Below are 14,129 nucleotides of genomic sequence, written 5' to 3' on the forward strand. Positions count from 1 at the left end.
ATGAGTAGCAACATAGACGCGGAGGTCGCTCTCCGGGTGGTGAATGGCTCATATAAGCCTGCCGGACTCCCGAAGCCGAAAGACGTGCAGATTTCAAGAGTGAACAAGCGCTCTGGAGCATTCGCTTGGCCGTCGAGGTTCTTCTTGCGAGAAAACATATCAGTCAGCTGGGGAAACTCGCCCTTTATCGCCGAGGACCTCAAGTCGACCGCCGCAGAGCTAGAGGGAGACGATGTCGGTTTCATGCTTAGAACCGAAGAGAATTGGGCGCCGGACCGATATCGGATTGACTGTATTCTTGACATCGTCCGGGAAGCTAGCCTCAGAAAGCTTCGGGAAGGAGATGAAGGTGCACAGAGAGAGAAGATCGCACTCCTAATCGACGGCAACAACTCCGGGGCACAACCAACTTTCCGGGAGTTTCTTGGCGGCCTCACCGCGCAAGAGCTGCATGAAGAACTCAGGAAGCAGGTTAGTGGTCTTCTTCGCACGAGATCCCCCGAAATCATGAATGCTCCTCAGACACTTTATTAGCGCTATGGTGATGACGACGAGGTCCCCATTGTTAATGCTGACCGGAGATTGATGTGAGTTGCAAGTTAAATATGAATTTTCGCTTGATAGTTGTTGAGAGAATGATCGAAACTGACTTTCTACCAGCTATATATCTAATTTGGATGCATGGGGCATTCTCACACTTGTTGGGACTGCACCTGAATCTCCATCTCGTCTTTTGGGCGACTTCATGATCAACTATATATGTGCAAGCCCGTCAATCGGAGGTTCATTTTCTGTGGGTCTGACTTCCTTAACATTGTGTTGTTTTGGCGCTGATAACCCAACAAGACTGAGGGGCCAGAGACATTCACTATGCAGTTTTCCTTACCATTTCGTGTATGGAGATCTAACAATGGATCGATGAGTGACAATCGTCAAAAGAAGCCTCCAGGAGAGCCACTTCGAGCATCGAGAAATGCCACATTCTTGAGGTGCCTAGCGCAGTGTCAAGGGCCTCTGAACTACACGGATGGCATCTACGCTACTACCATGAGTTGTATGGTCACTGGCTATGACCAATGGCGTTGGACCGGATTGGTTCTCTTGGAAACCTGGTTCGATGAGATCCTTGATGACCCGTCGCCAGATATGATAACTCGATACGAGAACGATTTCCAGGATGGAATGATCTCAGATCCTCTGTGCAGAGGAAAGGATGATGCGACCAGAACCGAGTGGTCTCCTCGGCCTTATTTCATCCATGTTCTCGAGATACGTATTGTACAGATTTATCGAGAGTGGACTTTTCTATTCGCGAGACTTGACGAAAGATTGAAGGGGATAGTGAGTGTTTGCCCCCAGTGTTCCTCCGTTGTCATCAGGCCAAAATGTCGCTTACAAGTCCCATCTACTTAGACCAGGCGGCAGAAAGATTTGATAGTACGTGCCCGGGTACCAGCAAAAGAACCACGAGAATTCCAATCGAGACAGGGTCAGATCCTGCGGGACTTCGATGAGTTTGAAAGGGGCTTCAGCGAACTTAAGGACATTCTAAAAGAGCTCGCGCAGGATTTGAAAGAGACCGCCAGAAGCGGCGAATCCTTCATGAATACGGACGTCCGCTATCTTATCAACGATAACGAACCAGAAGACACATCTCTTTGATTTGCACACTAGACGCAAATCCGAAACACGTTCACCATTCTGATCGAGCCACTAGGGATGAGACTTAGAGACATGCAGCAAAAGTCCAGAGACAAGATAAATGAGGCTACGCCGAGTTAACTGGCAAGAGCGAATAGTATCGTGTTCAAATTCCGCCCGTGGTACCATCTCGTAATGTGCATCTCTACGAGCCTTGCGTGCTAGTATAAAGTACGATTGTAATTTTGCCTTCGTATCGCTGCTGGGTTTATCAAGAACTGACATGAGATTCAGTCTTAGGACGTCATGAGGACCGTGGTAAGGAATTCTAACCCTAGGGGCCAAGTAACGAAGCTTGAGGAGGCAAACCAGAATTGAAACATCCTCTGCCTTTAGGGGGCAGTGAAGGTAAGGCTTGATTGCCGAAATATGGAGGTAATACTCACGCCGCGAAGGAGAGAAACCAAATTCATAACCACATAGGACACCGGTCAATAAGTGAAGGTATCCTTCTAAACGATAGCTGTCCTCCTTCTGAGGGGTTTATTACGTCTTGCGAGGATGTCTTTCTATAAATGGTAAGTACAAGTAGCAGTGTTTGGGCCGGAGTCACGATTATCAACACTTTAAACTGAGATGACTTTTGTCAGAGAACGCTAGAGCACTCTCGATAAGTATGGGCTAAGAGAATTTCATGTCCGTATCTTTCTGAGCACTGCCGAATGAAAGTCAAAACAATTTGAGGCGCTGTTCGCCCCTCTTCGAACCAGGCGACCAAGACTTAGCTCCAACCCGAAAGGATTGGCCTTGGTCCTTTCATGATTGCAGCCTCATTATCTGCCTTAAGTACCATGCATTGATACCTGAACCTTGTTTGAACATGCCAAGGATCAATCGCAGTTGAGAGCGACAGGTGAATTTGGAGTGCGACCCTCTGCCCAACTTTTTGGAGATTGAGTATTTATGGCAGGGAAGTAGCTAAGAAATAAGTTCCCTCCTGACTTTATGTCTCCCTTGATTGTATTCGCACTTCCTTTTCTTGTTTGTTCCTCAGCCTCGAACACGAAAGAATTTGTACTCATGTGGATAGTTGTATGTTTCCTTCGATTCAACCAACGGAAAAGAATAGTCTCTACAGCCCTAGCTGCTCAATTCAACCGATTAAGTGCTACTTTGAGCAGTTTAGCATGAAGGTAAGCAGTCATAGACCCTTGTGTTACCCTTCGATACTGCCGTTGCCATCGATGTCACGCTGACAGACTGCAGACACAGCATCAGCATCATTACAGTAACTCACACAAATCATCTCACTACCAATAGCCTGAGTGCTTAGTACTTGAGAGATTGGTGACGATTAGGCAAGACAGTAAGGGACAACGCACGAGCATAGAGTGTGCGCATGAGCAGTCACTACAGTGGTGACAGGGAACATCGCGATATACACTGTTTACTCGAGGCGAGAATCAAAATTGCTGAAGAAGCACTTGAGTTAGCCAAGGAGCACGTATAGCTCTTATATTTCCCGATATCAGAAGGTCTCCAAGTTTTATAGTAAGCTCTTTTCTACCCAATAAGAGTCCAAGACCGTTGTCATGTATATTCAAAAGCTCGTGCCGACCATTATCTTGAATGAATGCTTGTCAGCACGGTCCTTCGAAGTTTTGATTGTGTTGTATGATATCTGATGTTTATTTGCAGGTTTTCTCTGCATGAATTCTCTAGATGTTGAACGATAGCCAGCTTCACAGCGGCTTTGGTTGGCCTCAGCAATTCTCGCAAAAAGGAAAGATAGCCAGGAATTTTGAAAATGTACCGTGGCTAAGCTACCAAGAAGAGTTCAACTCACCGAGAGACGCTATTAGCTTTTTTTTCCAATTTGACGATGATGACGTGAGGTATCATGGGCGCGTCCGTCCTGTCCTTGATATTTGTCAGAATGTGGACCTTCGCGACCTTCCCAGCATCGACTCTCTCGACGGGGAGAAGAGAGTGGCTTGGTTGATAGAAGGTCAGCTTGTTGATGGCGTCATCAATCTTCGAGATTGCTTGGGATCATTAACTGCTCGCCGACTCGCTGAAGCTTTGTCGACACCAGTAAGTTCCTGCGGAGCACCAATCTGCAGTATCATCATGACCAATGGAAGTTTATAATTGTCAGTGCTCTGACAGGATCGATAGCGCTATCGGAATACTACAACTATCAACAGACAAGAACAAGACAATGCCCGAGAAATGAACCTGGATAAAGAAACGCCAGCTTTTGATGCTGAGCGTCGCCTACTGTAAGAACCCGCGCCTACCCCTCAAATCATTTCACTAGAAGCAAAGAGACGGTCGAGACATTTTTCCATGGATCGAGATATTCATAGCCAATGTAGTTATCTTACCAACTTGGATTGTTGGAGTATTCTCGCGCTGGTGAGAACTGCTCCTATCTCACAGGCTCGGCTTCTTGGAGACTTTTTTCACAAGCATCTGAGCTCCAGAGCGTCAATAGGGGTCGCATTCGAGGTGAGACTCAACGTATGAATTTTTAGGCTGTTATAAGAGTGCTAATGAGTTTGCCTATGGTTCTTCATCAGGTTCAGGGGCATCCATTGTTCTCCCTTGAATTTTACCTGCCGTTTCGAGCCTGGCGGAAAACCAAACGTCTTCTCAGAGATGAAAGAATCAAGATATCGGACCAAGAATCTCTCCGATCATCAATGAATGTCACAAACTTGATGCCTCCGGGAGGTGGTGACGAGGCGAATCAGGTTCACGGTATCTACGCAGGTCATATTGCTTGTTTGGTCAGCGGGCATGATTATTGGCAATGGACAGCATACTTCTCTATCGACACTTGGTTCGATGAAGATGAAGGCATAAATGACCAGGTAACACGTTATGATAATGACATGGAAGATGAAAGCGGATGCGACTTTGAGCCGGATCCTTGTAGCGGTGGACAAGACGACGCCAGAAAGCCATACTGGAACCCACGAGTTTGGTTTCTTCGCATATTTGGCATTCGACTTGATCAAATCGAAGACGAATGGGAATGTATATCCCTTCACTTAGGAAATAGTATTGAGCGACAGGTATGATCCCACTACGAGGACCCAAAACCGGCGAAATGATAATGTATCCTCTAGGATCGGGAGCATAAGATGCTCCTCCGTGAAGAACGACTATCACTTGGACTTACTAGTACTGAGCGGCATGGATCTAGGGTCAATTCCCTGAAGACCTTGATGCTAGAGTCTAGAGATATTCTGCAAGATCTTCTGAGCGTCGTCCGGGAAACGGTGAAGATTGGGGCATCTTTCCTGTCAACGGAAGTGAACTTCTTTCTTCAAGTTGACGGGCAGGCTGGAGACACGTCGGAGTGCTACCCTTATCTTAGGGACATCAGGCGGATATTCAATGAGCTAGATCAGCTCAGCTTTCGACTAGAAAGCTATCAGGAGAAATGCAACTCCGTGATACAATGCTGTGAAGCACTCAAGAATAATGTGTGGCCCGAGTACTTGTCTCATACACACTGTAGTCACTGACAGGTCTTAGAATCCCCTAAGAATATTCTCACCAATCTCAGACGAGCGATCTGCTGTCAGCTCTGTAGGTGTAATCTTGTCCGAGTAAGGATTCCTGGAACTCGTCGCTTACGACACACAGCACGGCATGCTGCAAGTACAGGTAGAGATGGAGAAATTGCGAAGCGTAAGGCCCCTCACTTGTGGAAGAAAAGCTAAGGGCTAATAAAATAAGCAGGAGTTGATACAACTGAGGGTGAAAAACGAACAACTTATTGCCATCGAGCCAAAGGATGTGGAGGAAGTTCGCGTCCTCGCATTTAGCACACTGGTCCGTCTGAAATTCTATCCCGCCCATTTGACAAAGATGCGCAAGAGACTACTAACAAAATTTGGCATTCGCAGCTTACGCAGGCTTTCTCGCAAACTACTGCACTTTTTAGCGCAGAGGGCGTTATCGCCTTCACAAAGAACTGGCAATCATTTCTAATATCACTTCTCGTAGCGTATGGCATTAACTTTTCGATTGGAACCGCCTTTCTTATTTGGATTCGAAGGGCGCGCCGAAAATTGCAAGATGCATGTGCCTCGAAGTCAGAGCCGTTGCTGCCTGTCGTGCAGCCTACACAGAATCTCGACGCTGCCTCCGCTATCACGTTGAGATCAAGAAGTGAGCCTGTGACTCAAGGCATTTCCACACACATTGCTTCGATAAGATTCAATGAGGGTGACATCACAGTCCACAACCGGCGTCGATTCTCAGACAGATTCTGGTCAAGCTATAGGCAGCCGGAGAGGGTGGATGTTGGTATCCCTATTATAAGGTAGTTAGTTCGAACCGTAATTAACAAAGAGATCAATTAAACTATATAAATATCTATATAGTAAGTATAAAAAGGAGGTTCTAACCGTAAGTTAGGCTGGCTATAATAATCGTAAATAGGGCCCCTAATTAGCCCCTACGCAGTTAGCTATATATTACGGTTAAATTAAACTTCTAATTTAATACTAACTTTCTTTTTTTTTTATTAATTTAACTACTATAATTAGAGGTATAATTTAACCTCGGGCCCGTTTACTAAGTCGTCTCCCTTTCCTCCTTTTCTCTACTCTTTTTATATAACCTATCCCTCTATTTATATAATAGCTTTTTTATTACTTATAAATTACTTTAATTCTTTATTTAGTACTATTTTTATAAAAGCGTTTACGAGGTTATTTTTATTATTAATCTAATAAATCTTAAGTATCTTATACTTTTTATACGATTACTTAAGAGTTATAATATTAATTATAAGCCTCTTTTCTTTTATCGTTTTTAATTTAATAAGGTATTCGTATAGCGAATAAGAATTAGTATAAATAACTATTAAAATAAGTAAAAAGCTAATTTAATTAGTAATCTTTTTTAGCGTTATTAAAATTACGTAAGAGAGGTTAACGCCGTTAACTATACTACATACCTCTAATACTAATATACTTCTTATTACCTACTTATTTTTAGTTAACGAGTAGTAAATTATATTACTATATATAGTAAATTCGCTCTTGCCTATACTCTCGTTAACTAGGATAATAATATACCCTAATTACGAAGTAAAGTTATTATTATTTATAAATAACTTATTAACGAAAACGTAAAGCTTATTAGTTATAAAGTCGATTAGGTAATAAATAAGATTTCGATTGAGATTTGTTTATTACTACTTAAGCCGCTTATTAAGTACCTTAACGTCTTATTTAGTTAGATTTATAGCTTATACTACTTTAATATAGTTAAAAATCGCTTCGGGTTAATAAATACTCGTAATATATACCCCTTATATAAGCTTAGCTTTATACCGCTTTTTAATATTAGTTACGTTTAGATTAACGAGGTTAATTTTCTTATTCTACCCCTTTTATTAAAAAATAACGGTTTCCCTTTTAATTATAAGAATCCCGTTATTAAATATTAGGGGGGTATTTATTATAAGGACCTTTTTTAGCTTTATTACGAAGCCCGCTTTTTAAAGCACCTTATTCTCTTTTTTTATAAAATTAATATCGAATAAGCTTAATATATCGTCGGTTTATATTTTAATAATCTTAAATTAATTACCTTTATACTCCGCAACTAATAAGCACTGGTCGTACGTAAAAGTAATTATTAATAATTAATTAATATAAAAATCGTAGTAAGTAGCCTATTAATAAGTACCCGATTCTACGAGCTTATATAATAACTTAAGTACTATAATAATCGTACTTTCTAAGTACTTACTAGCTATTTCCTTTAGTAAATAGGCTAGGATTTTCTTTATAAGCCCTATAGCTAATTAGGTATAGGCCTAGGTAATATTATAGCTCTAAATCTTATATCCCTTTTTCTATAGCGATATTATTAATACTATTATTAATCGTTAGCTATAGTACTATATAATAAGTAATTATATAAGTAGCGTCGCCTTTTTAACGTCGCCGTACCCCTAAATTACGTATCTAAACTTCTCGTATAGCTAAAGTATTCTTTTCCCTTTAATCTTATAAACTATTTATAATTTAAATATATAGAAGTTTATATATTTTTCTAAGTTATATAAAATAAATCAATAGACCCCTCGATTATAAAGAGTATTTACTTTGATAAAATCCAATCCCTTATATAGTTTTCTAATAATTATAATTATGCCTTCTTTACGTAGTTTAACTACTAGCTTAAAATCGGCTTTTTTTTTACTATATAAAAAGTATTAATTACTTCGTTATTAGTAATAAACTACTACGTTAGGGCTTACTATTGTAACTTTTTATAATATCTTATTAGTAATATTAGTACCCTTTTAATAATTTCTTCTTCCTTATCGTTTATTAATACTATTACGACGATTTTGTTAAAGATAATTTCTTATACCTTTACTACGGGTTATATAGTTTCCCTTAGCTCTTTTTCTTTTTATAAGTTAAAAATTACCTCGTTAGGATTTATATAGTACGGTCTAACTACCGTAATTAATACTTTAAATAACTAGTTATAATCTCTCGTAACTATATAAGAGTGCTCGTTAATAAAAATTAACTTATATAACCTAGCTTATTATTAAGTAATTTCGCACTATACTTATATATCCGAATTTAGTAATATATTTAAATTATCCCCTATATTAGGCCTATTATATATAGTAATTACCTCGTTAACTTACCTTTTTATACTTACCTCGCGCAATACCTATATTACTTTTTTAACTACTTAGGCTCGTTAACTTACGCCTAGTAATAGTAACGAGGCTAAGGTCGTTTTTAAATATACTTTAAATATTAATAACGTTAATATAAGTCCGTTAAGCCTTATAATATCGTTATAATATTTAAGTACTATCTAGAGGTATTCGTTATTAATAAAATCCGGATTTTCCTTTTTAATAATTCTAAACGCTCTTTTTAACTACTAATATGCCCTCTCTACCTTTTTAATACTATAATACGCTTTAATAAGTATAACTTTTAGCTATATACTATAAGCCGTCGTATTATTCCTAAATTCTATTAATTTAAAGCTAGTACTAGCGTCGGTTCTAATACTATCTAGCGGTCCTTAATATATATTAATCTAGCTTTTTTATAGGGCTACTTATACTCTCTTTATTTATAAATCCTAAAGGAATTACCTTACTTAAAAAGATATAGCTACGTTAATTATATATAATACTAGCCAACTATTTAAATAAAAAATATCAATAACGATTTCCTAATTAAAATTAAGCTTATTACGCAATTTAAACTTAAATCTGCGTGGGCTCTATATATTTATTTAGTATTAATAATATACTTTTATTAACTACTCTAGCGCCCCTATTTTAATATTATTATTACTTAATTACTTTAAGAAGTTATATAGCCTTATAATTAATAAGTACCCAAATCTCTAATATAATTTTCTAAGCTCACTTTCCGTTAAGTAATTAATTAACTTTATATTATTAATAAGCTTTATAAACGCATACCCTTTTATTATTTAATTATTTTAAAATACTTACTACTAGAGATTTTATTCCTCGTATTATTAAATATAATACCTAGTCGATCTATATTTTTTAAATATAAGAAAAATAGGGTATTAACGGATAAAATATAAACAATTATCGTTCTAAAGTACGTTTTTACTTTTATTATACTTAGGGTAACGATTTCTTTACCTAGGCCGAAACTAATCTTTATAATACCCGCCGTTAATATATTAAGTATTATTAGCGCGATTTTTTATAATACTTAAAATTACCCTTTTCTTCTAATTAACTATTATAATACCCTAGTATTTAAGATAATCTTATAAAAGTCGTTTAAGCCGTACTTTTTATTTACGTAGAATACTTATACGAGCTTAGTATTTAAAAAATCTAAGTAATATAAAAAGGACCTCTCTAACTACTCCTAAATATACTTAGTACTATATTCTTTTTTTTTAAATATTAAAAAAGATAGTATCTTCTCTTTAATTATTGAAGAAATAGGCTTTAGCCTTATTAAATTCGCCCTTTTAGCTACTTTTATATCCGTTATTTAAGGGACCTTTTTTTATTATTTATAAATAAAAGCCTATTTATTAAGAACTTCCGTTACTCTCTATTCGTTTAGCCTCGTATATCCTCTAGAAGCTAATAAAGTAAAAAAAGAGTAATTAATATTATTAATTTTATTATAATCTAATTTGTTAATATAGGGGGTAAGATCTTTTTTATTTTCTAAATCTCTTATAAAAAGTATATACTTTAAGCCGCTACTTTAATTACTATTACTAAGTTCCGTACCCCTAGATCTACCCTTATATATAATAAGGAATTAGTTAAACTAACGAGGGCTAGTTTTACTATTTACTACCCTCGACTTTTTATACTATTTATACGATTTAGTACGCTTTTCCTTAGAATAGTTACTTAACTAATATTTTTTTTTTTATAAATATAGTATTACTTTTTTTATTACCTTACCCATAAGTTAAATCTTTATTTATTTAATAAATCTAGGCCTCCTTATTAACGAGTACCGTATTTAGCCTCTTTTCCTTTCTTATTATATGTTTAATTAACCTAATATTATTAATAAAGGCCGTTATACGCTTAGAAATAAGTTTAGCGTAGTATTCTTATTTTAATATTAAAGCTAAATCTTAGCCTTGAGTAGAGCGTTTCGTAATCTTTAAGTAATTAGTATAAGGTTATTTTTACCTCTAGTATACGCTAAATTATAATATAAAAATATTTAACTTTCTACTTATTTATCCCCTTATTTAGCTAGGTTTTTACTAGCTTATTAATTTAATTAATAAGCTTTTTAAAAATCTCTACTCGCAATTTACCCTCTATTATCCTAGCTATAAATATAAAAGAAATCGCTCGTAGCTTAAATAGGAGCTCTAAGTTCTTATTATAGGTTTTAAAACGGCTTCGAATTATATTAATTATACTAAAAAAGTCGTTTTAATCGAAATTACGTACCGCTTCGTAGTAATAATTAGAGGCTTTGCTTATAAGTATAATATTAATTACTAAATAATACTCATATTCCCTAATTCCGACTTTTTTATAATAATTATAAAATATCGTTAGGGTTTCTAATAAAACCTTATACTTCCCCCCAAAATATAATTTCTCTTTTAAAAAGATCTTTTTAAGGTCTATAAATTACTTCGTATTTATTACTAAATTTTTAATATTTATATACGATCCCTATGTCGCTACGTACTATTAATAACTTCGGGTCGTTTACCTCCTTTTTTATTAACCAATCGGCACCGAATTTCGTATTAATAATAATAACAAATTATAGATCGAAATAGGCAGAATTATCGATTATTATACTTCTAATACTATATTTTACTCCAATATATCTTTTTATAATAATAAATTTCCGTTAGTAATTATAGGGAGGAAATCTAGGTCGTTTACCCTTTTTTTAAATTCGTTAAAGTAATTATACGCTCTATCGACCTATACTTAGTTTTATAATACGAATTCCTCTTCTATAATTATCGCTATTAGTATTTTATATAGCTCTTATAATTATAATTACGCTAATAATACCCCTCGCCTATAAAAAAATTTATTAACTACTTTTACGATTCCTAAGCTTACGCTCGTAAACTATTTATTTAATTAATAACTAAGGTCGTTTATAATTTCGTAAAATAGGGGTTACCCCTATAGCCCCTTTTTTTTATAAACCTTAGTTAAATAAATTAATACCGCGTCGATTTACTTACCGTTAGGCTAATTTATAATTTTATATATTTATATCCCTTAATAATCTAGGTTAATATTTACTTATTTATAAGGGATTAGGATTCTATTTAAAATCGGGTTTCGTCCTTTTTTTCTTTATTCTAACTTACTAAGGGTCGTACTCTAGCTTTTACTTATATTAATAATTATTAACGTATTTAATCTTAATAGGGATATATTTAATCCGCGCGCTAGTTATTATAAATCCGTACTTTTATTACTTAACGAATTTATTAGGGTCTAGGAAATTCTTACTTCCTTTTACTATCTCGCTACTATTCTTATTTTTATTATTTTTAATAATTACTACTACCTTTTTAAATCGCTAGCTATCGTACTTATTAAGATCCTCTTTTTTATTTAGTATAAAAAAGTAGGTTTTAGTAGTTCCTTTTTATAATAATAGTAGTAAACGTTTATATTATTATAAGAAAATATAATAATTAGTCTCGGGATCTTTACTAGTTACTAATTTTTATTATCCCGTATATTTCTAGCCTCTTAAGCCTCGTACTCTTTATAATCTCTAAATAACTTCTTTCTTTAACCTACCTCTTCTAAGGTAGTATTCTATAAGAATAATTAAAAATAAATACTAAGTAGCTCGTAAAAGAGCTATATAAGCTATTAAGAACTATATAGGCCGTTAAGTATACTTAATAAAGTTAAGCCCTCTTTTTTATAAGATTATAAATTTTAAAGACTTATTAAAAATACCTATTCATTATTTACACGTAATAGGGTTAGATATTTTAAAAATCTTATTTTTTACGGCCTCTTAATACCTTATTTTATATTTTTTAAGTAGTTTTTTTTATAACTTAATTATAGTTAAGTAATTATTACTTATTAGTCATCCTTTTTATTACTTAGTTAATTTTTTGAAATTAGTAATTTTGCGCCGGGAGCTAATATAAAAAGAAGCCTTTAAGTAGCTCTCTAAAAGATTCTTTTTTTTTTCCCTTAAATCCTCGTTTTTTTAGCCTTTTTTTAGGCTAATAATAACTTTAATAAGAGGTCGTAAGACTACTTTAGGGTAGCCGCCTTTTTCTTAAGTTAATCTCCGAGATCTATAATACTCTTAATTTAATATTATTAAAACCTCTAAATTCCCTCCTCCTTTATTAAACCGTCCTCTATATTTTTTTTTTTTTATAATACCCGGGGGGTAGTTAAAAGAATTATAAAGAGGTTATTTAAATCGTAAGTTTAAAATCGTACTCATAAAATCCTTATAATAATAAACTTTTTTATATATTATAAATCTCTTAATTTAATAACTCTTATAAAGTTATTTTTATTACTAAATAAGAATATTTATATTTTAAAATCCCCTTTTTTAATCGCGTAGTACTCTTTTATATTATATTATTAAACTCGTTCGCCGTACTAATTAATTAAGTAAATAGTTATTACGTAAGTATTTCCTTTTATTAATTTAACTAATTAATTTCTAATTACGGGCCGGCTATGGAAAAGTCGTTTAATAAAAAAGCTACTCGGGGCGATAATAAAAGGCTAGTTATTTAAGTAGTTCTGTTAATTAACGTAGTTTAACGTAATAAACGTCGACCTCTTATAAGTAATAAAGGGCTATAATTACTTAATTCCGTATAATATTTAAGAATTACCTCTTTTTTTATTTATTTCCGTAAAGTTAATTAGTATAAATCTCTTATATCGTATAATATTAAGAAGTTATCTCTTTTACGTAATAAAATACCTTACCGATTTATAATAATAAAATTTAACTACTAATTAGTATTAATATCCCTATTATAAAATAATTAGTTCGAACCGTAGTTAGCGAAGAGATTAATTAAATTATATAAATATTTACGTAATAAATATAAAAAGGAGGTTTTAATTATAAGTTAAGCTAGCTACGATAATCGTAAATAGGGCCCCTAATTAGCCCCTGCGTAGTCGGCTATATGCCGCGGTCGAATTGGACTTCCAATCCGACAGTAGATAATATTAAACTCGGAAATAGGAACGCTTTAACTGTTAAGGAATTAACATAACGTTAGAAATCGTATGGGAAATAGCATGCTTTAATTTGGGCATTTGGCTTTTAATTAGTCGGCTATTATGTTTACTTTCTTTTATATAGGTATCTAAGGAGTACAGATAAGTCTCGATGATCTGGCTTATTTGAACTTCCAATTTGTGTACTGAAACTCACAGCTCGGCCGCTGCGACGACGGCTACGTTTCCATATGATGTCTTCAAAATGACCTTTCAATCTCAAAAGCGACGAGACAGCGGCCGAGAAAGAGTCGATCGTTCGAGCCTGTGCCGTCGAAACGTCTTATGGATCTGTCCAAAAGCACCGCGGACATTGATGGGAGCGACCGAGGCAATCTCGACCGGATCTTTCATCGCATTGACGGGCTGTCGCCTCCGGAACGGACGGTAGGGATAGGTTTTGGTCTAGAGATTGAAGAAGGTTCGAATTTCGACCTTCTGTGGCTCATCAGGTGGACATCTGTGGTCTTTTGCGTTGTGTTAGGCGTCATATGGGCGGCTAAAAGGGTAATATCGAGAGAAGGTTCGCCATTCAACTTGCCTAATAGCGTTCTCGATGGCTAGTGTGGCATTTTTGAAGTTTTCGGCGTCTAGGAGCTATTCGGGCAACGAAGAGACAGGCCAAAACGTGTAAGAGGGCTGTCTATCTCAAGGCCTGCAAATGTAAAGTCAATACATTTGGACTGGC

The 14,129-nt window shown here is 35.4% G+C and overlaps 3 protein-coding genes across 3 annotated transcripts; 2 read left to right on the plus strand and 1 right to left on the minus strand.

The window, feature by feature from the left end:
- Positions 1 to 1,782, plus strand: CLUP02_16886 (uncharacterized protein; the record flags this gene model as incomplete). Its single annotated transcript, XM_049295804.1, has 7 exons — positions 1 to 471; positions 535 to 587; positions 661 to 793; positions 847 to 1,295; positions 1,360 to 1,398; positions 1,485 to 1,614; positions 1,675 to 1,782. 7 exons carry the CDS (start codon positions 1 to 3, stop codon positions 1,780 to 1,782), a joined length of 1,383 nt encoding a protein of 460 aa, XP_049152951.1.
- A 1,581-nt stretch (positions 1,783 to 3,363) lies between these two features.
- Positions 3,364 to 5,984, plus strand: CLUP02_16887 (uncharacterized protein; the record flags this gene model as incomplete). The annotated part of the gene is made up of 7 exons (XM_049295805.1): positions 3,364 to 3,735; positions 4,224 to 4,721; positions 4,776 to 5,135; positions 5,188 to 5,241; positions 5,299 to 5,343; positions 5,395 to 5,487; positions 5,562 to 5,984. The coding sequence occupies 7 exons, from the start codon at positions 3,364 to 3,366 to the stop codon at positions 5,982 to 5,984; spliced, it is 1,845 nt and encodes a 614-aa protein (XP_049152952.1).
- Positions 5,985 to 9,146: 3,162 nt separating this feature from the next.
- On the minus strand, positions 9,147 to 9,374 carry CLUP02_16888 (uncharacterized protein; the record flags this gene model as incomplete). The annotated part of the gene is made up of 1 exon (XM_049295806.1): positions 9,147 to 9,374. A coding segment is annotated over one exon (228 nt), but the record flags the coding sequence as incomplete, so codon positions are not given.
- Between the last annotated feature and the right edge of the window lie 4,755 nt (positions 9,375 to 14,129).

Source organism: Colletotrichum lupini, chromosome 9, assembly GCF_023278565.1.
Source record: "Colletotrichum lupini chromosome 9, complete sequence".
In the NCBI taxonomy this organism is placed as follows: Eukaryota; Fungi; Ascomycota; class Sordariomycetes; order Glomerellales; family Glomerellaceae; genus Colletotrichum; species Colletotrichum lupini.